This window comes from Homarus americanus, unplaced genomic scaffold (genome assembly GCF_018991925.1).
Source record: "Homarus americanus isolate GMGI-L3 unplaced genomic scaffold, GMGI_Hamer_2.0 scaffold32583, whole genome shotgun sequence".
Lineage (NCBI taxonomy): Eukaryota > Metazoa > Arthropoda > Malacostraca > Decapoda > Nephropidae > Homarus > Homarus americanus.
The window spans coordinates 33,542,711-33,570,210 of record NW_024713129.1 but is presented as its reverse complement, the minus strand read 5'-3'; the positions used below and the strand labels follow the sequence as shown (position 1 = coordinate 33,570,210).

The window sequence follows — 27,500 nt, the reverse complement described above, 5'->3', positions numbered from 1 at the left end:
ACCAAGATGACACCGACCTGATAACGAGATCTGAGATTGCCGAGTTCCACGACAAATTAAATAATGAGTTACTTAATGCACAAAGGCAGAACATACCATACAAAAAACTCAGATCAGACAACAATGACCCTAAATGAATAAATAATTATTTAAAGAACTTTATTGGCCAAAGGAAGGCTATAGGTAGAAGGATAAATCGTGGCGAATTTTACCTCCGGGAAAATTATAAGGTATTGGCCGGTAGGGTTAAGACCGAGATAAGAAAAGCCAAGAGGTACTATGAACTGAAGGTAGCAGGGGAGGCGAAAACAAACCCCAAAGGATACTACCAAATGTATCAAACTAAAACACGAGATAAGATTGGCCCAATATGTTCAGATACCGGCGAGCTAACTGACAACGATGGAGAAATGAGCAATAATCTGAATAAATATTTTTCAACAGTTTTCACCACCGAAAATTTAAACATGATACCCGAGGCACCGACTCTGTTCAGAGATAAAGAAGAAAACAAATTAAGCGAGATAGTAGTGACTAGTAACGATGTTAATAAGCAAATAGACAAACTGAAGCCTAATTTGTCACCTGGTCCCGATGAAATATTTGCCAGAGTATTAAAGGAATGTAAGGATGAGCTTAGTATGCCCTTAACAAAGTTGTTTAACATGTCATTAAAAACAGGTGTCGTGCCAGAATCCTGGAGGATAGCGAATGTAATACCGATTTTCTAGAAGGGGATAGATCACTATCCTCTAACTACCGCCCAATCAGTCTAACATCAATAGTAGGTAAATTACTACAATCAATTATTTCAAACTCTATTCGAAACCACCTGGAGAAGCACAAGATGATCAATGATTCCCAACATGGCTTCACAAGCGGGCGTTCATGTCTAACTAATCTTTTCATCAGTTTTCGAATCGGTGGACGAGGGGCACAATTATGATATGGTATATCTCGACTTTAGCAAAGCCTTCGACAAAGTCCCCCACGAAAGACTAATTAGAAAGGTAGAAGCGCATGGCATCAAAGGTAATATCCTCAAATGGATTAAGGCGTGGTTACGGGACAGGAAACAGCGAGTGAGCATATACGGCACTAAATCGCATTGGAGCAACGTCACTAGTGGAGTTCCCCAAGGCTCAGTACTTGGACCATTATTATTTATTATATACATAAACGACATAGATATCGGCATAGACAGCCACATAAGTAAATTTGCTGATGACACTAAAATAGGACGTGTAATTAAATCTGACGAGGACTCTGCAAAACTACAGGAAGATCTAAACAAATTTTTCGAATGGTTGGAAAAATGGCAGATGAAATTCAATGTGGACAAATGTAAAGTACTCAGTATAGGAGATGTAAACAGGGAAACCAGTTACCAGATGAACAACGATGCCATTGTGGAATCCGTCTGCGAGAGAGATTTAGGAGTAATGATAAGTAGGAATCTTAAGCCAAGTAAAGAATGTGTTTTTGCTCGTAACAAGGCTAATAAAGTACTTGGGTTCATACAAAGGAGTGTTAGCTACAAGACTAGCGAGGTCATCTTAAAATTATATCTAGCGCTTGTGAGACCTCACCTGGATTACGCAGTTCAGTTCTGGTCACCGTATTACAGAATGGATATAGAATCATTGGAAAGAATCCAGAGGAGAATGACAAGACTAATCCCAGGCATTTGGAACCTTGAATACAGAGACAGGTTAAAGCATCTTAATTTGCACTCCCTCGAGAGATGTAGAGTGAGAGGCGACATGATAGAGGTGTATAAATGGAAGTCAGGGTTAAACAAAGGTGACATTGCAAAGGTACTCAAACTGTCCAACCAGGAGCGAACTCGTAACAATGGTTTTAAATTAGACAAATTTAGATTTCGGCGTGAAATTGGTAAACCCTGGTTTGGAAACAGAGTAGTGGATGAGTGGAACAAGTTACCAAATATCATCATTAACTCGAATACGCTGAATAGCTTCATACATAGGTTGGATGCTTATATGAGCAATAGGGGTTGGGTATAAACGGGACTGCACAGTATGGGTCAGTAGGCCTGCTGCAGTTTCCTCCATTCTTCTTCTTCTTACATGCTTACAGAAACTCCAACAATACCCCAACAACAGTGTAATCGGAAGAGGTGACCACCATGGAACCCAACGACTATACCAGCAGACGAAGGCAATGCCTGATGGACAGTTTACTAAGACGAAACTCAACAAACTGAGCTATCGGCAGTCCATTGCAACTCTCGCTCTCCCCAGTCATTGCAAATATCTTGCACCACTGGATCATGAAAAGGGAGAGCCAAGATGTGTGGTTGCAGCCTGCGCTCCTGCCTCACCACATAAATCAATTCACGTGCAGCCATCACCCAGCTCATCATACCTCTCATCATCATCAAATCCCTTATACCCCCAAAAGTCCTATGCGACTGACGAGTGGCGACGGGGACAGGCAGAGATGGCTGCCGGGAGTGTCTAGTCACAGATATGCACATGGACGACAGAGATAAGATGGTCGTTTATGCACTGGAATATAGGCAGTGGTGCAATCCTGTCCTGTCTGTGTGACTGAGCAGCCTTTACAAGGAGCCACGAGGGGGCTAGGAAACCCAACCGCACCTAGTAAGGTCATCCTTATGCGGTCGAAAACACGATCAAATTCACAGATCCTAACAAAAACAAACCATACAACCTCTTATGGTCGCTGCATGGAATGTCAGAACCCTTCTAGATACAGGCACAAATGCACGTCCTGAAAGAAGAATTGCCCTTGTGGCAAAAGAGCTGGCTAGGTATAACATCGACTTAGGAATCATCAGTGAGTCCCGGCTCCCAGATTAGGGTCAACTCACAGAACGGGGGTCTGTTTCCACCTTCTTGTGGAAGGGTAAGCCTGCTGCGGAGAGAAACCGAAATTTATGGAGTTGGCTTTGTCATCAGCCAACGCATCCTTCACAGGCTAACTGAAATGCCTATTGGGATCAACGAGCGCCTCATGACTCTTCGAATCCCACTGAATCACTCACATCATGCCTTCTTCATCTGTGCATGCGCCCTAACACTGGATACAGAGCGTGACACCAAGGAGGCCTTTTATGCCGACCTTGGCAGATTGTTAACCTCTATCCCCAGAGAAGATAAGGTTATGCTCCCTGGCGACTTCAATGCCAGGGCCCGTCAGTCGTTTGGCTGCACACCAAAATTTATTGCCCTTGTGAGACAACTACACGATGACATGAACGGCAGTGTCCTACACAATGGCACTCAGTCTGACGTCTTGCCCATCTAAACTGGAGTAAAACAAGGGTGTATACTGGCACCTACTCTCTTTTCCATATTCTTGGCTGCCTTCTTTACTCGTGCCAGTGCCAATTTAGCTGGCGGGGTGGACATCCAGTACCGGATGAAGGGTCTTTTCGTCATTAGACGACTCCAGGCAGGAACAAAACTGTCAGCCGCTTCCATCACGGAACTTCATCATGTAGACGACCTCACACTCGTCGCTCACACTGAACGCAAGCCACCCGAGATCCTGAACACCTACTCAGATGCTCATGCACACTTCGGCCTTGAGGTGAATGCACTTAAGATTCAGATTCTCTCTCAATCCTGCCACTGGTTCAACCACACCTCCATCCATCCAACCTAATGGTATCAGGTACTTCTCGATTTACACGAGGGTTACGTTCTTGAAGAGGTGGTGTAAATCAAATTTGGTGCAAAAAAACAGTGAGTGAGATAGGCGTGAGTGAAAGAGGCGTCTGAGGCAAGAAGGGAGTGTGCATCAGCCCCGTTTATAAAACCCGCTTGCACACAACCCGCTTGTTAATACACACTTACAACTTATTGTACAACTTATGCGTGTTATTGTGAATGAAACGTGTAAATTAAATTTTTTTGGGATTTTGGACCTTGTGTTAATTCGAAAACGGGCAAAAAAAAAATACTCGCAAAAAGAGAGGTACCTGTACTACTCTCTCTAATATTACCCAGTTCGAGTACCCTGGCTCCCACTTGTCCACCACCACGGACATCTCTGAAGAGATTCGACATTGGAATAGATGTGCATCTCAAACTTTTGGCAGACCCATACCTGTATCTTCAACTGTAGGGAGCTGAAATTATCTACAAAGCTGCATGTGTATCAAGCAGTGGTCCTCCCCACCCTATTGTATGGCAGCGAGACATGGGTTACAGACAGAAGGCACCTCAAGGCACTTGAAAACTTTCACCAACGTATTCTACATTCCATCCTCCGACTTCGCTGGGAAGACAAGAGAAGAAATGCCTGTATTTTTGCTGACACCAACTACAGGAACATAAACAACTATGCTGGACTGGTCATTTTACCCACATGGACGACAGTAGTCTAGCAAAGCAGCTACTTTACAGTTACGGAACGAATGGTAAACGTAACGATGGCGGGAAACGGAAAAAGGTAAAAGGAAAGTCTTAAGACAAACTTAAAAAGTGCCAAAGTGACCCCCTCACTTGGTATACGATCAGTCCATATTGTAACGTTTGGAGGAGCACCACACGAGAAGGTGTCAAAACCGAGGCAGAGAAGCACCAGCGTCGGAAAAACGCTGCCGCTGATGTATCGGAGTCTTGAGCATCTCAAAGCTCACCAATGAAGGTGAAAGCCATAATAACTCATATCATTACATCGATTCCGAGTGACAGCAAATTATTATTATTATTATTAGTAGTAGTAGTAGTAGTAGTTGTAGTAGTAGCAGAAACATCACTCCTTGCACTACCACCGAGACTGGGAGGTATGGGATTGACCAATCCAGAGGAGATTGCTGCCACCGAACATCAAAACTCAGTCCAGCTCACGGCAGCCCTCAGGGACCACATAATAGCTCGGAACGCAACAGGGGAGGTGGATACCAGTGAAATAAACAAGATTCGAAGGCCCATTACGACAGAACGACAGCACAGCCAAAGTGATAAGTTGCAGCAACTGTTGTTGCAAGTACCAGAGAATTTGAAAAAAAATGTAGCTATAGCGCAGGAGGTGGGCTCCTCGAACTGGTGAACTATGTTACCGAGAAGGGCAAATGGTTTCACTCTCAATAAACAAGAATTTCCAGATGCCATTGCTCTAAGGTGCGGTAGGCCAGTCGAAGGTTACCCTCCCAATGCGTTTGTAGCTCTTCCTATGAAGCCGATCACGCCATGGTGTGCAAGAAAGAGGGCTTCATATGCATGAGTCATGACGAAGTAAGGGACCTTACAGCAAATATGTTGAAGGAAATCTGCCTTGATGTCAGGGTAGAACCGACCCTCCTTCCATTGCATGGTGAGATTTTCCAACATAGGACTTCAAAATCAGTATTTTTGATCCCATGGCCGCATGTCACCGTAACTTAGCTCTCGATGCTGCACACAGGAGAAACGAGATTGACAAGATAAGGGCATACTGGGATAGAATTCAGAAGGTTGATCAAGGCAGCTTCACTCCTCTAGAGTTTACAACCTCTGGTGGGATGGGACCAAGTGCAAGATGCTTCTACGCCAGACTCGCGGAGGTGATATCCGAACAGAAGCAGCAGCCCAGAAATTATGTTACAGCCTGAATGAGATGTCGAATGTCCTTCTCTCTCCTCCGGTCGGCTTTGCTCTGCCTCAGGGGAACGAGAGTTTCGGCCCCTAAGCCGACAACAGTTGCAAATATTGACTATGAAGCTACAGTCACTGAATGCAGCATAGACCTGCGGCTCAACTAACTCAACACAGCTAGGATAGCTACTTATGTGTTATGATATTAAATATTAAGGTATTAAATGGTGGCAAAGGGATGGTTATTGGGGGAGGCTGGAGGCCATTAATAAAAAAAACAATAAAGTTGTAGTAGTAGTAGTAGTGTGTGTGTGTGTGTGTGTGTGTGTGTTGATAAGGGTTGTGTCGCAAAGTTTGTGTTTTGATTGTCAGAAGCAATTTTTTGTCATAAATGCATTATGAACATTTGAGTCACTAGTTCGTCATGAAAGTTTGATATCTTAGGTGCGTCATGAACGTTTTATTCACACTATTGGTTTCCAGGTGCGCCATGCATTGGTGCTGAGTGCGCCGCCTCCATCACTGGTGTTGGACGGTGTAGGTCGTGCTGGTGATGCATGTGTGACGGGAGGTGGAGAGCTGGCGTCTGTCTTATTGTCACTGCCTAGACCATTCCAGGTACACTTCATCAATACGTCCCTTTTCATCTAACAGCTGAGAAAATGGATTCAATAGGCCTCTCTACCATTTAGAGGCATGGCGGCCATTTAGGGGTATCACAGCCATTTAGGGGCATGGTAGCCATTTAAGAGCATGATGACCATTTAGGAGTATCATAGTTGGGTGTGTCATAGGAGGGAAGATCAGCTAAAACTAATGGCCCATCACTTTTTTGGTAGATTTTAGTGTATATAAACAGAAAATAATTTCAGTTTCAATATTTTGCAACCTTTTGCTAGGTAAATTTTAGCGTGAAATTTATCGAAAATCTAACGTACAGCTGCATTAGTGCATTACAATTAAATAGTGAACATTGCTTTCTGACTTCATTCTTTAACAACCCAACTAACAATATTTTTTTCTGTTTCAGATTCTGATGCATTTATAAGTTGATAATATTTACGATGGCTGCTTGTGTCAGGACGAGGAACCAAAAATCCAGCCATCTCAGTCACTATCTTGGGTCTGGGAGAGAGCTCCTGAAGTCGGAGTTGCCTACATTGAGAGATGCTTTGAGATACGGTGTTTTAATCAGGCAAATCAGTGAAAAGAACCAAAGAACTTACACAAACAAAGACATTGCCAGTGATATGACCAAAGCTGTCTTGGCACAGTACACTCTAACGCTCAGTTCAAGCCTCCAGTCATAACAAGTCAGAAGAAGATTAGTGAGAGACTAGCCAGTTGGGAAAAGGCAAGAGATATCTCTCTTTGGGAGAGGAAAACTTGCAGTTATGGACAGCTTTGCTGCCAACTGGACCAGTTATTTGACATAATTTGCAAGTGCCCAATTGTTCTCTGTCCTGAGTTTGGATGCGATCGTGACTGTAAATCCGGAGGCCCACATCTCCTGTATTTGCAAGCGTGAACTGAAGATTCCTGTGATCGAACTGGCATTTGTCAAAGCACAGAGAGAGAAGACTGGCAGTATAGGGGCTCATGATTTCTAGCCAAGATATTTCCGGAGTCCAAGAGACAGGAGGCTGCCACAGAGAGACAGAAGAGGAGAAGAGTTGCCGAGGAAAAGGAGACTTGAGAAGGCCCAGGGTGAGGTAAAAAAGGCCGATGATTGGAGTCAAGCTGATTCAGAGTTTAATGACTTCCCCATGGCTGATCCGAGTGCTGACCAGGAGAATGGTGACTTTGTCCCTAACCCAGAAAATAATGATCCCAAACCTTCCAGGCATAAGATTCGAAATAGGAAAGATATTCCGAGCATAGCTCTGGCCAGCATGCGACACCACACTGGTCTCAGAGAAACTGCAGAGATAGCAACAGCTGCCTGGATTGACGGTGGTTTGATAACACCTGATGATGTTCACCTGGTGATAGATCATAACAAAGTAAGGAGAGCTCAGGAGAAACTTGTCAGTAACCTAGAAGAGGAGTTTGATAAGGGGATAAGAGAAAATGGAATCAATTGTTTGTTCTTTGATGGGAGAAGGGATGACACTAAAGTGTTCATGAAAGTTGGAGATTCTGACAAGTTGTTCCCTGCCATGGTAAAGGAGGAACACTACTCCTGCTGCAGTGAACCAGGAGGGAAGTATTTGTGGCATTTCACTCCAGAGAAAGATGACATCAGGAAACCAGCTGAGATAGTGGCAGATAACATTGTGAACTGGCTCAGAGAGAGGAACGTAGACCAGACCCTGCAGGCCATTGGAGGGGACAGCACTAACACGAACACAGGGTGGCAAGGGGGGGGTCATACAGTGGATAGAGCGGAAGATTGGGAGGAAGCTGGTCTGGATTGTTTGTGACCTCCACACCCACGAGTTGCCACTCAGACATCTGATCCAGGAGCTGGATGGCAAGACTCTTTCAAACAACAGATGGTCTGGTCCTCTTGGCAAGATGCTGGACTCTGCCACTGAGTTAGAAATAAATCCGAGCTTTGAAAAAATCACAGTTGGCCCTCCACTCGTTGAGCTTGCACATACTGTCATTGACGACCTGAGTACTGACCAGTACTATGGTTACATGATTTGCAGTGCCATCAAAACTGGGGTCATGCCTGACAGACTTGCTTACCTGCAGATAGGTCCAGTCTCACATTCTAGGTGGCTCACAACGGCTCTCAGGTTCTGCAGAATTTGGGTCGCTCATCATAAACTGAAAGGGAACCAGCTTCACAACCTGAGACTTATTGTCCAATTCATCGTGAGTGTCTACTTGCCAAATTGGTTCAACACCAAGGTCAAGTCATCGTTCTCCGAAGGTCCGAGGCATGTTCTCTTCCAGCTTGAGCTCCTGAGGAGTCAGCCAAGGAAGGTTGTTCAGATTGTGGAGCAGACTGTGAGGAGATCTTCCTGGTATGCTCATCCTGAGGCAGTTCTGCAGACAATGCTCTGCAGTAAGGATGAGGAGGAGAGAAGAGTGGCAGTCAAAAAGATCTTGGATATGAGACTTATGAGAGGATCTGGGCATGACGAATCAGTTGGTGACGATTCCTTCAGGGTCAGGAAGACTCCTGAAGTCAATCTAGGTGCCAAGACCCTCACTGATCTCATAGATCTGGATAACATCCAGGCTGGCAGTGAGCCCCCTCTGACCTGCAGCCTCACCAATGTTCAAGTCAGAGCTTTCCTGGACAACCCCATGCATGTCCCTGCCTGGCCCTCGCACACCCAGAGTATAGAGGGTTGTGTACAGCAAGTGAGCGAGGCCAGCAGTTACGTGTACAGCCAGGAGAGGAGGGAAGGTTACATCCGAGCTCAGGTGGTCAGCAGGGAAGTGATGAGTAGAAACAGAAGCAAGAAAGACATGTTCTCTATGGTGTGCAGTAACACCGGGTCGTAGTAGTAAAACCGGTTTTTGTATTTGATGATTTTGTTTTCTAAAGGAATATTAAATTTAATAAATGTGTCAAGATCATTCGTTTCACTATTTTGGATCATTTTCATCCTAATAAATTAACCTGATACATTTACTTTACTTTAAATAAGCTATTTAGTGGTGTTGGTAAAAGGGTGGGAATACTGAATTTTCATAAGATTTCAAGTTAAAATTTACCTAGCAAAAAATGAAAACTTTTCAGATCTGAAGATATCACATGATTCTGCACATAGAACTACATCATTAATACCATGGGCCGATGTTTCAAACTCAAAAAAAAAAAATTCGCCTCCGTATGACACACCCTAGTATCATAGCCATTTAGGGGCCAAACGACCAGGTAGTAGGTAGTAGGCAGCTATCAAACAGGGAGGGACTACCGCCTGGGAAGATATTGGAAGCATAATGTGTTGTCTAATGGTAGACCCTGCTGCCATATGGCACCACAAAAAATTGTGACCAAGTCCCATGTTGCTGATCTGACTTTCTGCCTCATTTATACACAACTGCAGGGTTTTAATTGTTTCTCTTACTTTGACAACACAACATACATATATCGTTTCGCACTATTGATTTTTTTAAATTTTTGTATTTATTATTATTATTATTATTATTATTATTATTATTATTATTATTATTATTATTATTATTATTATTATTATTATTATTATTATTATTATTATTATTATTATCATTATTATTATTATTATTATTATTATTATTATTATTATTATTATTATTATTATTATTATTATTATTATTATTATCATTATTATTATTACAATTTCGCCCCCCAGGTCCTGATGTGGGTCATTGACCTGTGCCCTGGTGGGCTAATCCCTTAATAAAAAAAAGTCGGCAATTTAGGGGTAGTGGCCATTTAAGTGCATGATGACCATTTTTGGGCATGGCAGCCATTCAGGGGTACGACGGCCATTAAGGGGCATGACGACCATTTTGGGGCATGGCAGCCATTTAAGGGTATGGCAGCTATATAGGAGCATGACAGTCATTAATGGGTATGGCAGCTATTGAGGAGCATGACAGCTATTTAAGGGCATGGCACCCAATAAGGGCTGGCAGCTATTTAGGAGCTTGACAGACATTTAAGGGTATGTCAGCCATTTAGGGGCATGGCAGCCATTCAGAGGTATGGCATGTAACTCTACACAATGTGATACAGTTGCGTTACTACAGCAAATGCTCAAAATTCCTTCTTTCTTCCTCTTTAACACAATTTGTAGAGTTATGTTCACAAAATTATACAAAACTCTACGGCAGTTTCAGTCCAGTCTCGGTTCGTGAGCTAGATGAACACGTTCAGGAGCTAACTCCCCACACATGAAAGAGTTCCTTAAACGCTTTTCCGGGGCCTCTCACACCAGTCGTACGCATGATTGATGCGCACGACTGGTGTGAGAGGCCTCACTGTCATTACCTCAACATCTTTCAAGTGTTGTAGCTAGTAAACTTTGCAGATTCTGACAGTTTGTCATATACATATTGTGACTTAGAATTGTCCCAGGAATAAACACTGTAATTTACTGTACGCATTTGAGAATCATCTCCCCGCCTATCCCCTTCTCTCTCATGACATGATTGACAGTCTTGTTACTACTACTACTACTACTACTACCACTTTTTTTTTTTTTTGTAAAACGTGGCCTCCAGCCTCCCCCAATAGCCACACCTTCGCCACCATTTATTTACCTTAATATTAAATATCCTAATACATAAGAAGCTATCCTATCTGTGTTAAATTAGTTGAGCCGCAGATCTATGCGGCCACTACTACTACTACTACTACTACTAATAATAATAATAATTATAAAAATAATAGTAATAACAATAATAATAATAATATAATAATAATAATAATAATAATAATAATAATACTTATAATAATAATAGTAATAGTAATAACAATAATAATAATAATAATAATATTTATTCAGTGAAGTTGTCTTACAGGTTACAATTGGATGTTTATAAACTATGCAGTTATACAGTTCAGCATGACTATACAGACTAGGAAGGTATACAGTGCACGTAGGCCGTGAGGCCGTGAGGGTATGCAGTTTTCTGTGTACCCAGACAGTGCAGGTAACAAGAATGGTAAACAGTAAGGAAACTTGGCCAAGGATAGCCGACAAAGCTGCCAGATGCATATTTCCAGGAGGGTCCTTATTTTTATAGGTGGTGCAACATGTATTAAGGCGCGCAACACCTCAGTCGCTCACCTCCCACGTCTGTGAGTTCGCCAAAAAGCTACAACCAGAGGAGGAGGGCGCCGTGGTCCTCTATGTCAGTGGTGAAGTGAGTACACGTATGGCTGTGTCACTGTACACGTATAAACACAAATGCATTAGTGCCCCCCACCATACACCAGCCTGTCTCACTGTACACACATACAACTTGAAATTTTTCACAAATGTATACACACAGCTACGAAATTGTACAAGTAGCTATGATAAGCACAGACCCTAAAATACACACACACACACACACACACACACACACACAGACACACAGAGAGACACACACACAGACACACACACAATATATCCACGTATTAGAATCAGGGCCAAATTAAAGACACTGCAAACAGGGAAGCAACCCTGGACCCCGATGTTACCGAGAGCCCCCAAGTTACCCAAGGCCCCCAAGTTACCCAGGGCCCCCAAGTTACCCAGGGCCTCCAAGTTACCCAGGGCCTCCAAGTTACCCAGGGCCTCCAAGTTACACAGGGCCCCAAAGTTACCCAGGGCCCCCAAGACACCCAGGGCCCCCATACTACCCTTGGCCCCCAAGTTACCCAGGAGACCCAAATTGCCATGGGCCCCAAGCTACCCAGTGCCCCATGTTACCCGGGGCCATCAAGTTACCTTGGGCCCCCAGATTACACAGGACCCCAAAGTTACCCAGGGCCCCCAAGACACCCAAGGCTTATACTACCCTTGGACCCCAAATTACTCGGGGCCTTAAGATGTTAAAGAAAAGAAAAAAAAATATATATATATATATAAAGAAAGAGTATATAGAGCAGCAGCAGTATAAGTATATATATATATATATATATATATATATATATATATATATATATATATATATATATATATATATATATATATATATATATATATATATATATATATATATATATATATCTTGATAAAATCACACGGGAAAAGGGAAACAACGGAGCACCTTAGCTTTCTCTTTATTCAAGACATCTTCAGTTGCCTCTGAAGATGTCTTGAATAAAGACGAAAGCTAAGGTGCTCCGTTGTTTCCCTTTTCCCGTGTGATTTTATCAAGATTTATCTTATCCACGTTTTCATTGTGGATCTACATGAAATATATATATATATATATATATATATATATATATATATATATATATATATATATATATATATATATATATATATAAATATATATATATCTATATATCTTGATAAAATCACACGGGAAAATGGAAACAACGGAGTACCTTAGCTTTCGTCTTTATTCAAGACATCTTCAGAGGCAACTAGATTACATGGACAGAGAGAGGCTTAAATATACAGGGTGACCTAAAAACATGAGGTCAGGTCATAAGTATAATATCAGAACTGCATCTGAAAGCAGTGCCTTGTTCGTTCATGTTAGGAATAATAATCACCCCATTGCTTGGGAAAAAAGCTTAGAAGTATTCAAATCATCTTGTGTCACAGAAAGACTTCTGGTTGAAGCTAGTTTGATTAAGGAATTAAAATCAATAAACCTTAGTGATGGTCAGTTCAAAACTGATAATATGTTACATAAATTTATTTGTCAGTGGCCCAAGGTTAAAACTGCTTTGAAAACCTTTGATCTTGATGTATGACAGTTATTTTGTGGGTCCCTTTTTTCTGACCTGACCTGTCTAGTCACGTCACCACCCTTCTCTTAAGCTCCTCTACGGTTGTGTTGGTGTGGGGATTAGTGGATGTCATCATTATGACCTGACCTCATGTTTTTAGGTCACCCTGTATATTTAAGCCTCTCTCTGTCCATGTAATCTAGTTGCCTCTGAAGATGTCTTGAATAAAGACGAAAGCTAAGGTACTCCGTTGTTTCCATTTTCCCGTGTGATTTTATCAAGATTTATCTTATCCACGTTTTCATTGTGGATTTACATGAAATATATATATATATATATATATATATATATATATATATATATATATATATATATGTGTGTGTGTGTGTGTGTGTGTGTGTGTGTGTGTTAAAAATTTATTGATTCAATAGCGATTGAATGATGACCTTTAGGCAATGTTGACCGATTGACGGCATTGGTACTGGAGTTCCCAGATTGTAATGATCAAGCAGGCAACTCATGTTGTTTCTCAGTTTCTCTCTTTCTCTAGACTCCATTATTAAATTTATTGGGAGATGAGTGTGAGCATAATATAACGGGGACTATAGAAGAAGTAGACGGTATGGATAAAAGCACAAGAAAAGTGTAAAAGTTCTAAAAGAGTCCCTAAACTGAACCCTTACCGTGGGTTCCCTCTGCCTTAAGTTTGGCCCTAACTCGTATCATAAAAAGAATTCCACAACAGATAGAAAATGGGCGGCTGTTAAAGGCTCATGGTAGTGCTGCTTTTACGAATTAGTTCCTCACCCACTCTTACTCCTTCCTGTAGATACTGGTGACTCCAGAGGGCCCCGCTCTCAGGCTGCCTACCGCCCACTCCGCGCCCACCAACGTCCTCCTTAACTCTCTGGTGCGCACTCTCACCGACGCGCCCACGCTGGTGTTGTTGGTGGATGCAGTAGGCGTGAGGGCGGACGAGGCAGCAAACCAGAATGCCCGCGCAAATCCCCATGCCCATATCCTGCCCCCCATCGCTCACCCCAACATGGCTATGTTGGGAGGCGTATCCTCGGAACGCCTGCAGGTGAGTTATGTTCCCGGGTAAATGCTGCTTAGACAGTGTATGAGTAGCAAATGGACATTTTGGTGTTCTTTTTTTGTATATTTAGTAACTTACTACCCAGTACATTTCTCTCATATTCCAAATTTGACGGTATACACAGATGCAACGTATCTTAATTTTTCATTCTTATAAAAAGTCAAAATAAAAGATATTTTAAATGACTTAAACTCATATAATATCAAATGTAAGTTAAGACTAGAATGTTTTGGAACATTACATTAGTTCATCCTACATTTCGGAGAGGTTTTCTTTCATAGGTTGAGGGGACCTTAAGGGTAAAGTCTTGTTGACACTGTCTTAACATCACTTCTAAGTATGAGTACATTAAATTTGAATGATAACAATTAAAAAATAAATATAATACCAAGAGGGATAATCTGGTGATAGTGGAATAGGCGGTGAGCACCAGAAGGACTTTGACTTCACTAGAGGAAAGGTCACGGCAGGATTAGCTCCCGGGGATTAATTGTCAGTAATGGCTAGTGCTACGAGACAAGGAAAGCCCGTGTCTGACGAAAACTCAGGTGAATGGAAGGTTGTGAGGAGAGAGACGACCAAACTGGTGGTGAAAAAACACACCAAGGATACAGCAACAACAGCTAAGTGTACCAACTCTTATAGTCCTTTGATAGAAGAATTGGACGTTAGTATAATCAAGGACAAGGCTGACAAGGAAGGTACAAAAACTTTGATTGTTGGCGATTCCCAGGTATGGTACCTGGACAGAGCTTTTTGTGGTAAAAATAAAAATAGGATGAGGGTGTGCTTGCCAGGAGCTAGGGTGGGGGATATAGTTGACAGGATGGACAATATCTGCCTCAGTGCAGGAGGCAATGATATTGGCCGATGTAGGAGTGAGGAGCTTCTTGACAAGTTCAAGACAGCTATAGAACATACTAGGTCGAAGGGAGGGATCCCTATCATATGTGGTGTCCTGCCTAGAAGGAGAGTTGGCAATGAATGGTTGTCAAGGGCAGTTGGTGTCAAAGGCCGTCTTGACAGATACTGCAAGTCAATATCAGTCCCATTCATTGACAACTGGGACAACTTTTATGGCAGAAGGGACCTGTATGCTAGGGATGGGGTGCATCTGTCTATGGATGAGGTGGCAATTCTGGTGGCTCTCTCGAGAGGGCAGTTCAAAAAATGTCAAAGTCTTTAAACTGCGAGGAGAACATATGAGCACGGGGTGGAGGAGACTACAGTGGGAGCAGGTAAACAGAGTGAAAGGTAGAAGGGAAATAGTGCTAGGAATGATGACAAAACTAAATTAGGCAGGGAGTTAACACCTAAACACGACAAAGAGAGGACTCGGAACACGACTAACTTAAATGTCTACTAGGCAAACAGTAGAAGTATGAGAAACAAAATGGATGAAATTAGGGCGTTGGTATGTACCGAAAAAATCGATATAATAGCATTCACCGAAACATGGATAAACCTACACTCACTTGAGTTACCTGTCGAATACCAAATTGCAGGTTACAAATTATTCCATATTAATAGGCAGATTAGGAAAGGAGGCGGAGTAGCAATCTATGTCAGGGACAATCTGAAGTGTGAAATAAATATGGAAATAAAAACTGAGCGGAATACAGAAAAAAATTTGGATAGAATTAATCCATGGTAGGGAAAAATTAATTACAGGAGTAATATATAGACCACCTTATCTTGATAGAGTTAATGAGCGACTTATTTGGGACGAAATGCGCAGGGCTTCCATACATAGCAAAGTCTGTATAGTAGGCGACTTTAACTCAGAATCAAAGGATTTTCTTGAAACAATCCAGGACTGTTTCCAAAGCCAACAAATAACCGAACCCACCCGGGGTAATAAAATACTCGATTTAGTTCTGTCAAACAGAGAATACTTGCTAACAGAGATCACAAAGAAATAATATTTCAATTACAAGTACTGTAATATTTCAGGGCAGCTGCAAGGGAAATTCCACTAAAGTCCCACATTTCAGAAGGGGAAGCTTTGATAGTTTGAAGAGGCAGCTGAGAGAAGGGGTATCATGGTTTGGGATGAATTACATGACCTCACATGCAACGATATTAGTAAGCAAATAGACAAACTAAAGCCTAATAAGTCACCTGGTCCCAATGAGATATTTGCCAGAGTATTAAAGGAATGTAAGGAAGAGCTTAGTATGCCCTTAGTAAAGTTGTTTAACATATCCTTAAAAACAGGTGTAGTACCAGAATCCTGGAGGATAGAGAATGTAATACCGATTTTCAAGAAGGGGGATAGCTCACTATCCTCTAACTACCGCCCAATCAGTCTAACATCAATAGTAGGTAAATTACTAGAATCAATCATTTCAAACTCTATTCGAAACCACCTGGAGAAGCACAAGTTGATCAATGATTCCCAACATGGCTTCACAAGCGGGCGTTCATGTCTAACTAATCTAATAACATTCTTTTCATCAGTTTTCGAATCGGTGGATGAGGGGCACAATTATGATGTGGTATATCTCGACTTTAGCAAAGCCTTCGACAGAGTCCCCCACGAAAGACTAATTAGAAAGGTAGAAGCACAAGGCATCAAAGGTAATATCCTTAAATGGATTAGGACGTGGTTACAGGACAGGAAACAGCGAGTGAGCATTAATGGCACTACGTCCCATTGGAGCAACTTCACTAGTGGAGTTCCCCAAGGCTCAGTACTTGGACCCTTATTATTTATTATATACATAAACGATGTAGATATCGGCATAGACAGCAACATAAGTAAATTTGCTGATGACACTAAAATAGGACGTGTTATTAAATCTGACGAGGACTCGGCAAAACTACAGGAATCTAAAAAATGTTTTCGAATGGTCTGAAAAATGGCAGATGAAATTCAACGTTGACAAATGTAAAGTATTCAGTATAGGAGATGTAAACAGGGAAACCACCTACCAGATGAACAACGATGCCATAGAGAAATCCGACTGCGAAAGAGATTTAGGAGTAATGATAAGTAGGAACCTTAAGCCAAGTAAACAATGTGTTTTTGCTCGTAACAAGACTAATAAAGTACGTGGGTTCATACAAAGGAGTGTTAGTTACAAGACTAGCGAGGTCATCCTAAAACTGTATCTTGCGCTTGTGAGACCACACCTGGATTACGCAGTTCAGTTGTGGTCACCTTATTATAGAATGGATATAGAATCCTTGGAAAGAATTCAGAGGAGAATGACAAGACTAATCCTGGGCATTAGGAACCTTGAGTATAGAGACAGGTTAAAGCATCTTAATTTGCACTCCCTCGAGAGACCTAGAGCGAGGGGCGACCTGATAGAGATGTATAAATGGAAGTCAGAGCTAAACAAAGGGGACATAACAAAGGTACTCAAACTATCCAACCAGGAGCAAACTCGTAACAATGGTTTTAAGTTCGACAAATTTAGATTTAGGCACGAAATAGGTAAACACTGGTTTGGAAACAGAGTAGTGGATGAATGGAACAAGTTACCAAATATCATCATTAACTAGAATACGCTGAATAGCTTCAAACATAGGTTGGTTGCTTATATGAGCAATAGGGGTTGGGTGTAAACAGGACTGCCCAGTATGGGCCAATAGGCCCGCTGCAGTTTCCTCCATTCTTATGTTCTTATGTTCTTATGTACAATGTACCCACAGAGGGCGACCTCACCTTACCTGGAGACCTGACGGTTGAGGATGACCTGATCACTAGATCTGAGGTTGACGAGTTCCACAACAATTTAAATAATGAGTTACTTAATGTATAAAGGCAGAACATACCATACAGAAAACTCAGACCCTAAATGGATACATAATTTTTTAAGAATATTATTGGACAAAGGAAGACTATAGGTAGGGGAATAAATCGTGGTGAGGTTTACCTCCAAGATTATTATAAGGTATTGGCCGGTAGGGTTAAGACCGAGATAAGAAAAGCAAAGAGGAATAATGAACTGAAGGTAGCAAGGGAGGCGAAGTCAAACCCCAAGGGATTTTATCAAATGTAAAACATGAGAAACGATTGGACCAATACAGTCAGATACCGGCGAGCTAACTGATAACGATGGAGAAATGAGCAATAATCTGAAAAAAAGTATTTTTCAACAGTTTTCACCACAGAAAATTTAAACATGATACCCGAGGGACCGACTCTAAACAGAGACAGTGAAGAAAATAAGTTAGGCGAGATAGTAGTGACCAGTAACGATGTTTGCAAGCAAATAGACAAGCTAAAGCCTAATAAGTCACCAGGTCCCGATGAGATATTTGCCAGAGCATTGAAGGAATGTAAGGAAGAGCTTAGTATACCCTTAGGAAAGTTGTTTAACATGTCCTTAAAAACGGGTGTAGTACCAGAATCCTGGAGGATAGCGAATGTAATACCGATTTTCAAGAAGGGAGATAGATCCCTATCCTCTAACTACCGTTCAATCAGTCTAACATCAATTGTAGACAAATTACAAGAAGCAATCATTTCAAATTCTATTCAAAATCATCTGGAGAAGCACAAATTGATCAATGATTCCCAACACGGCTTCACAAGCGGGCGTTTATGTCTAACTAATCTATTAACATTGTTTTCATCTGTTTTCGAATCAGTGGATGAGGGGCACAATTATGATGTGGTATATCTCGTCTTCAGCAAAGCCTTCGACAGAGTCCTCCACGAAAGACTATTAAGGAAAGTGGAGGGTCATGGCATTAAAGAAGATATTCTAAAATGGATTAGGGCGTGGTTACAGGACAGGAAACAGCGAGTGAGTATTAACGGAACTAAATCCGCTTGGAGCAACGTCACTAGTGGAGTTCCCCAAGGCTCAGTACGTGGACCATTATTATTTATTATATACATAAATGACATAGATATCGGCGTTACATTATTTCATCATAAGGCAGCAATACTCACTTGACTTAACCTAACCTAACACAATATAAGCTAATCTAATATAAACTAGCCTATTTTGCACTGTAACTAAGGTTTTTTTTGTCCTACTTTTCACTTAAAATGAGGGCGTTTTGTCCTAGAGGGCACTTGTCCGGATCCTGTATACGAACATGAAGTTTATTTAGAAATGGAAATTTATCCAAACCCATAATATGGGATTCAAATCCAACTGTTATTGTATCTATAGGAGTATGAATCTCATCCTTTATACATAGAGTATGTTCAAGAACCAATTGCGCGAAAAGAGAAAAATATAAATGTGCGCAAATCAAAAGACAACCAAGCCAATATGTATGGTAATAAAATCCCCGATCTCACGTTCCTTCGTTACTTATAAATGTTTACAAAGACTGGATTCAACATTTATTAGTTTAAGAGCAAACGACAACACGCGGCTTCAAAAAGAGAATTATTGGCGTAATATTTATGGTAAAATATTAATTTCTTGTCATACAAAGCACGTAGAGACCTGAAACTACTGCCATATGATCATTTTTTTTTCGCCGTGGTTTACCTCGTAACTTTCCTCTTCTTTCATGCCTTGCCCGCCACATGTGTGTTACGTTTTAAATACAAGAAAGTGGTTTTCTTACCGTAGAACTCGGATACCTTCACACTGGTTACTCACCCAAGAGATTATGGTGTATCACTACGTAGAATTTCACTCTGCTTCCGGCATTCAATACGTTGTGTACTTGATAAATGATGATTTAATGAATTCCATTAACTTCCAACATCCATCTAAGTTATTGGTTATACTTTGTCATAACCAATCAGTCATTACCCCTGGTAATAATAATAATAGAGGGATCACAGATACGGGCAGATGATTGCACTTACGTTTATTTGGCACAATTCCATACACTGGACTTATAATTTGCATGGATAGGTCAGTCACTCACATTCACGCCACAGTACCGTAAGTTATAAGGGAGAATTTGTCAACCTGGAGAATTAATCGTTTAGATCAATTAGGCCGGCCTGGAGTGCTTTTGTAGCAAACAGGCCCTCACCATTGATCACTTCCTTTACAGGATGTGTTAACTTGTCGCTGGACTTAACAAAAATCTCGGGGATTTGCACACACAGACTCGTAGCACTGGTAGGATTGTATGGCCCCTGTTCTTAAGTCCGCGGAGCAGGAGGTCTTCTCTAACCCAAGGTCTAAAGCCCACTGGCTAAATTGGTTTTTTGAGGCGTGAAGTGATGAACAGTGCACCACTGTCTCACTGACCTGTCCCCCCCCCCCCCTATCGGCTGGCTAACGTACCACTAATTGAAAACATGTCCCAGTTATGGCTGGCCGGTTACCTTATCTCTACCGTAAACAAACATTTGGGATGGGTTGTGCGGGAGGCCCAACGCAACCCATGACAATCGCCCCTACTAAGAAAAAATTTTCTCTTGGAGTATAATTTTCAGCACCTGTATACAATCAAGAGAATGCCAAGCCCAGACACATAATTCGACATTCTCACTGTGGTGTGTGTGTAACACTAACACTGCAACGGAATGTAGTCGCCAATCGCCACTGAGGGAAAACGTCAACATTTACTTTAGTTTTTCTGGCTGGAGGAAAACTCCACGGCGAGGGTGACAATTCCCGAGCAATAGTTCATGCTAAGCATAAGCACGCTACATTTACATTAGAGCAACGTGTTGTGTGGTGTAGGGTATGTAGACATTGTTTAGGTGGCACAGGTGTTGTGTTATGTTCTCAAGTGTAGAAAGGTGTGAGAAAATTATACATAACATATGACGAGCCACCAGACGCTTGGAGGCTCGAGTCGACTGGAGTCTAGACCAACTCCACACTCATTTGGGAAGGTGACCTCTCAATCAGTTGCTCTGGTTCCGCCACAAGTCGAGATAGGAGGTCAGCCCCCACATTCAGGCTGCCCTTGATGTACTAGAGGTCGGAGACTGGTGAGCGGCATGTGGTCTGTCTCCAACACAAACTCACCTCCGTAGAGATAGTAGTCGTACTTCTTGATGCATTCCACCACTGCCAAAAGTTCCTTCTCAACCGTGCTGTAATTCCTCTCCGCAGGTTTCAACTTCCGACTGTGATACGCAACTGGAAAAACCTCGCCGCCTGCCTCTTGTAGTAGCACTGCGCCAACCCCATCCTGTGAAGCATCGGTTCGGAGGATGAAAGGCTCTTCCTTCCTCACCAGTTGAAGGATGGGTTGCTTGCATAGCAGGGTCTTGAGGGCACTGAAAGAATCCTCTTGTTCAGGTCCCCATTGCACCTTGTTAGATGCATGTTTCTTGAGCAGGTCGGATAAGGGAAGAGCCACCACGGCAAAGTTTGGGATGAAGTTCCGGTAGTACCCTACGAGGCCCAGAAATGACCTGACTTGCTTTTTTGTAGTGGGCCGTGGTGCATCTTGGACCTTTTTGATCTTCTCATTCTGACAGGAGCAGCGTCCTCCGCCGACAGTGTGCCCGAGGAACTGTACTGCAGCCTGACCGATCTCGCACTTGCTTCGTTTCACGGTCATGTTTTTTTGTTGGAACCTCCGGAACACCTCCTCTAAGAGTACCAGGTGTTCCTCAAATGTTGGTGAATGGATTAACACATCGTCCACAAATGCCTCAACTCCCTTGATGCCGTTTAGGACTTGCCTCATGACACGGTTGAAGATGGCAGGGGAGTTTGTGAGACCAAAGGGAAGGACTCTGTACTGATAGAGACCCCCTGGCGTACCAAAGGCTGTGATCTGCCAACTCTTCGGGTCCAGTGGGATTTGGAAGAACCCCTTGGTCAGATCAAGTTTGGTAAATAACTTGGAACCAGATATTCTTGAAAAAATAGTTTTCTGATCACACATAGGTTCAGCATCCACCTGGGTAATGGCATTTACTCTCCTATAATCCCCACAGATCCTGACACAACCTCATCCTTTTTTCGGACGTCTACCATAGGACTACAGTATTGAGAAGATGATTTCTCGATGATTCCTACTGCTTCCATTTCCTCAATTTCTTGTTTGACAGTGTCCAGTAGTCGCATAGGTATAGGATAGGGCTTTACCCGAACAGATGTAGGGCTGGTCAGTTCAATAGTGTGACAGTCGACCCGGGCAACTCCTGGCTTATCAGAGAAGATGTCCTTGTAGCGATGCAACAGAGAGCCAATGGCATCTCGTTCCTCTGCTGATAGATTTCCGTTCACCTTAACGTCCATGAAAGTCTCACTCTGGCGGGAGTGTGCAGTGACAGGCCCATCCTCCTCATCACTGGCAGAGATCACTGTGGCAGCACAAGTTACCCCTGAATCACACTGGGAAGGCTCGTCCCTGTCTTCCTTAGTGGAGACTGTACCCTCGATCGGTGACTGGAAGTACTTCTTCAGCATGTTGATGTAGAACTTCTTTCATCGAGATCCCACCTGGACGATGTAAGTCAGAGCCGAGACACGCTCTGCAATGTCGAATGGACCTTTCCACTGAGCCAGTAACTTATTGCGCATCGTAGGCAACAGAACCAGGCACTGGTCACCTGGCTGGAAACAACGAAGCTTGGCCTTCTTGTCATAGTAAGTCTTCTGGATCTCTTGAGCCTTTATCAGCTCTTGCTTTGCCATTTGACAGCTTTCTTGGAGACGATCAGCTAAGTCAATGACATATGTATAAGTGGTCTTGACTTCCGGATCTGATTCCTCATCATCCCACAGTTCCCGAAGAACCTGTAGTGGTCCCCGGACGGACCTGCCGTACATAAGCTCGAAGGGAGACACCTTGAGTGAGCTCTGTGGCACCTCCCGGTACGCGAACAGAAGAGGGGCAATGTAGCGTGGCCACTCCTTTGGTTGTTCGGCTGCCATCCTCTTGAGCATTTTCTTCAGCGTCCCATTAAACCTCTCACAGAGTCCGTTGCACATCGGGTGATAGGGTGTTGTCTTTAGCCCCTTTACCGATAACAACCGCATCAACTCCTCCATCATGGCAGAAGTAAACTGGGTTCCCCTGTCACTGAGGACTTGTTTGGGAATACCAACCCGACAGAAGATTTCCAACATGGTTTCTGCAACAGTCGTGGCCTCAATGTTCCTCAAGGGCACAGCCTCGGGCCACCTCGTGCTAAAGTCCACCAAGGTGAGAATATACTTTGCCCCATCGCTCGCCCTTGGGTTTATCGGCCCTACAATGTCCACCGCCACCCTCTCAAAGGGTTCAGAGATCAGTGGGAGGGGCCGTAGTGGTGCAGGCGGAACTCGCCCTCGATCACTGGTTTTCTGGCACACATCACAAGAGAGGACTAGCCTGGTGATCTCCTGGCCCATCCTTGGCCAGAAGAACGCTGCACTGATGCGATCAAATGTCTTCTTTTTACCCATATGACCGCCAAGAGCAGTGCAATGACCTAGCTTGAACACAGCCAGGCGGTACTTGGAAGGAACCACGAACTGCAGTCGTGTTTTACCCAGAGACGTCACAGTCTCTCGGTAGAGACGGTTCCTCTTCTTTACGAACCTCGTTCGATTCCCAAATGTCTCCTTGATGGTCCCAACCATCAAATTCTTGTGTACCGAAGTGAGCGTGCTGTCATGCTCTTGCTCTTGGACGACATCCTGACTATTGATGAGATCAGACGATGTGGCAATAGCCAATGGGGTGACTCGAGGTTTTGTTTGAGCCATACCCCAAGTGACTGCAGCAGCATTAACGTGGGTCAAAGCGGCAGCATCAGTTTTGGTTGCAGCATCCACTCCACAACTGTTTCTTGCTCCCTTGATATTCCCAATGATGAGATCGTATATAGGTTCCCTCATGACTGCTGCAGTGACCCAACCTGAGAAGAAGGGGGTGTCCACCTCAATCTTGGCCACTGGAACCGTTTGAATGTAACTATTGGCTAATTTAACACTTACTTGTGCTCCGGTGTATTGATGTTGCCCCACCAATTCCTTCCTGACAATACAGCCCGATGCCCCACTATCTCGTATGACAGTCGCTGGAACTCCTCCAACGTATCCAGGTTTAACAAGAAAGGTGGGGTGACCCCTCGAGGAGAGGTTGGAGGCGGCAGTTAGTCAGTAGGTGTGTTGGGGTAGACTTGATTCGGTATGAGCCCCTGCCTCAGGTTGCATGACGATCGGCCCTGCTGGAAGGTCAGGCCACTCCCCGCCCACAGTTTGAACATCGGAGGCTTCCAGCTGCTGGTCTCTTTGTGGATTATTATTGCTGGCACCTTGGCCTACGAATTTAGCCACGGCGGCTTCCTGCCGCCGGTTCCATCGTGGGTTGTTGCCCGGGCCCCAACTGTCCTGATACTGCGGGGGGCCTTGGTACTGCTTCTGCTGCAGTTTTTGTTGCTGTCTTTGCGGTTGTGGTTGCTGGTTATTTCCCTGTTGCCTGGGTGGGTTCGGTGGCTGTTTCTGTAGAGGTTGTTGACTTTGTTGGTTACCTGCCGACTCCTTGTTCGACCACCGCCTCCGAGTGTGGTACCCGAAAGCGCTGAAATGAGCGTCTGATTTGCTTGCCATTTCCTTCGATTTCTTAACTCCATTAGCCCTGATTTGAGCCACAAGTTCAGGAGGACAAGACCTTTCAAGACCGTGCGCACCATTAAGTCTATAACCCCTTCCATGGACTTGGGGGTTTCATCCTTACTCATCCACTGAGCCACATAGTCCCTTAAACGATCCCGAAACTGTGCAGCCGTTTCATTTTCTTCCAACATTGCCCTGTTGAACTGATGCCTGGCCTGTTCAGTAGTCAGCCCATATGCCCGCAGCAGTGCAGACTTCATGCCAGGGAATTTATTTTCAGGACGCTCTAGTCGTCGAAGAATCCCTAAAGCTTTCCCATCAAATAGGCTCAGGAACTCAAATTCCTTAATGCTGTCATCAAGCTCGTAGGCTTCTGCGAGATGCTCAAACCGGGAAATGTACATTTCCATGGATTCGCCCTCCTTAAAGGTGGGCATCTGGGGAAATTTCCTATAAGTGACGTTTTGAGTGGGAGAATTTTGGTTCCTTTCCGCTAAGGCCAGTTGGAACTCCCGTTCCCTTTGTCTCTCTTCTCGTTCCAGCTTCTTTTCTTCCTTCTAGCTGGGCTAAGAGTTCCTCATGCTCGCATTGCTTGTCTTCTCTCTCCTCAGCCTTCTCCATGTATGCAACCGCCTCAGCCCCCTCCAGCCCGAGGGCACGTGCTTCCTCAAAAGCCGCTGCACGAGCTGACATGGTGTACGTAGGTGTGGACGATACAATTGTGCAATCATCCACGGTCTGTGTCCCTGTTCGGGCGCCAGTTGTTGCGTTTTAAATGCAGGAAAGTGGTTTTCTTACCGTAGAACTCGGATACCTTCACACTGGTTACTCACCCAAGAGATTATGGTGTATCACTTAGTAGAATTTCGCTCTGTTTCCGGCATTCAATGCGTTGTGTACTTGATAAATGATGATTTAATGAATTCCATTAACTTCCAACATCCATCCAAGTTATTGGTTATACTTTGTCATAACCAATCAGTCATTACCCTTGGTAATAATAATAATAGAGGGATCACAGATACGGGCAGATGATTGCACTTACGTTTATTTGGCACAATTCCATACACTGGACTTATAATTTGCATGGATAGGTCAGTCACTCACATTCACGCCACAGTACCGTAAGTTATAAGGGAGAGTTTGTCAACATGGAGAATTAATCGTTTAGATCTATTAGGCCGGCCTGGAGTGCTCATGTAGCAAACAGGCCCTCACCATTGATCACTTCCTTTACAGGATGTGTTAACTTGTCGCTGGACTTAACAACAATCTCGGGGATTTGCACACACAGACTCGTAGCACTGGTAGGACTGTATGGCCCCTGTTCTTAAGTCCGCGGAGCAGGAGGTCTTCTCTAACCGAAGGTCTAAAGCCCACTGGCTAAATTGGAGTTTTGAGGCGTGAAGTGATGAACAGTACACCACTGTCTCATTGACCTGCCCCCCCCCCCCTATCGGCTGGCTAACATACCACTAATTGAAACATGTTCCAGTTATGGCTGGCCGGTTATCTTATCTCTACCGTAAACAAACATTTGGGATGGGTTGTGGGGGGAGGCCCAACGCAACCCAAAACAATGTGATTTATGATCGAAGATAGAAAACAAATGGAATTAAAGGAAAAAATTGTCCTGTCGGCTTTATTACTTACTATCATCCAAACTACTGCTGTGGGAAATGTGAACGAATTCTATGAAGTACTTCTGGTGATAACCGTCTGCTCTACCATTACCAAGTATATTACTGAGAGGAATAATATAAACAAAATAGAAAGCGTGAGTTGGCCATAGGTACTCTGTCAGCCGGGACCGGTACTACCATATGCCTCAATGACTCTGATCTAGAAGAACTGAGAATTGAAGAGAGACCTGGCAGTTGTAGCATTAGTAAATATGACAAATTTTGTGACGAGAGGTACTGGTATGGCCAGCATCAGGACAGAACCAGACAATGTGATGTAGTCTGGGCCAGAATTAGGCGAGGATACATAGACATCTGGCAAGTTAGTAATGCTGTACCCATACCGGAACACTCAGCATGTAAACTTTGTGATAAACCTTTAAAGCATACACTTCAACACTATATTATTGAATGTGACACTGTCAAAGACTTCAGGCCACCTGGCTTATTGTATAAGAACATAAGAACATAAGAAAATAAGGAGTCTGCAATAAGCCGGTTGGCCTGTGCATGGCAGCTCCTGTCGAGAGTTACTACCACTCTCTATCATCCATGAATCTATCCAGTCTCCTTTTGAAACTTTCCAGCGTTCCAGCACTTACTACAAAGTTGCTAAGCTTGTTCCACTCGTCCACCACCCTATTTGTGAACCAGTTCCTTCCTATCTCCCTCCTAAACCTTTGTAATAACTACATTGATTAATTTTCAACTAGAATATGACAACCAATGTATATGGGCGTGAACAGTGACATTACCCACATGAATCTGACCTATATATACTGTTAATGAATATGATGTATTTCTTTGTGTATGAACCTCTGTCCTGCATGGCAGTGAACAGTGACATTACCCACATGAATCTGACCTATATTTAATGTTAATGAATATGATGTATTTCTTTGTGTATGAACCCCTGTCCTGCGTGGCAGTGAGAAGTGATACCACCCTCAGTGTCAAGACCTGACTAAATTACTCAGAATAGGCAACTGTACTTTAAGCTTTGTCAATATATTTGTTAAGCTAAAAAATGACTCAGTGGAATGATAAGAGGAGTTCAGAGTTGGAGCACAAGATGGATATTGAAACTTGAGTGTGTCTGTAAGGAAGATTTTATAGGTGAATTGGGGTGATATATGCGTCCCCAGTGCCGGATTTAGACCTGTGGAGGCCCATGGGCAGCCTCTTTGTGGAGGCCCCCCTCATTATAACTACCCATGAGGGTGGGGTGGCAAGTGAAGTGAGCCTAAACATCTGGGAGTTCCGGGGGGCGCTGTAAGCCCCCCGGGAAAATTTTGAAATTTGAGCACTTCTTTGGAGAATTTTGAAGCCATATGCAGTTATATTGAGGAAATTAGAACATTG

The 27,500-nt window shown here is 43.3% G+C and overlaps 1 protein-coding gene across 2 annotated transcripts in view; it reads left to right on the top strand.

Moving 5' to 3' along the window:
- Positions 1-27,500, top strand: part of LOC121869883 (ankyrin-3-like) — an 82,108-nt gene that overhangs the window by 53,299 nt on the left and 1,309 nt on the right. Inside the window, exons 7-9 of one of the 2 annotated variants that reach the window (XM_042371452.1) lie at positions 6,054-6,188; positions 11,265-11,384; positions 13,742-13,996. In XM_042371452.1, coding sequence (XP_042227386.1) covers positions 6,054-6,188; positions 11,265-11,384; positions 13,742-13,996 — 510 coding nt within the window. The remainder of the gene's footprint in view (positions 1-6,053; positions 6,189-11,264; positions 11,385-13,741; positions 13,997-27,500) is intronic. The other variant, XM_042371460.1, reaches the window with a different exon arrangement.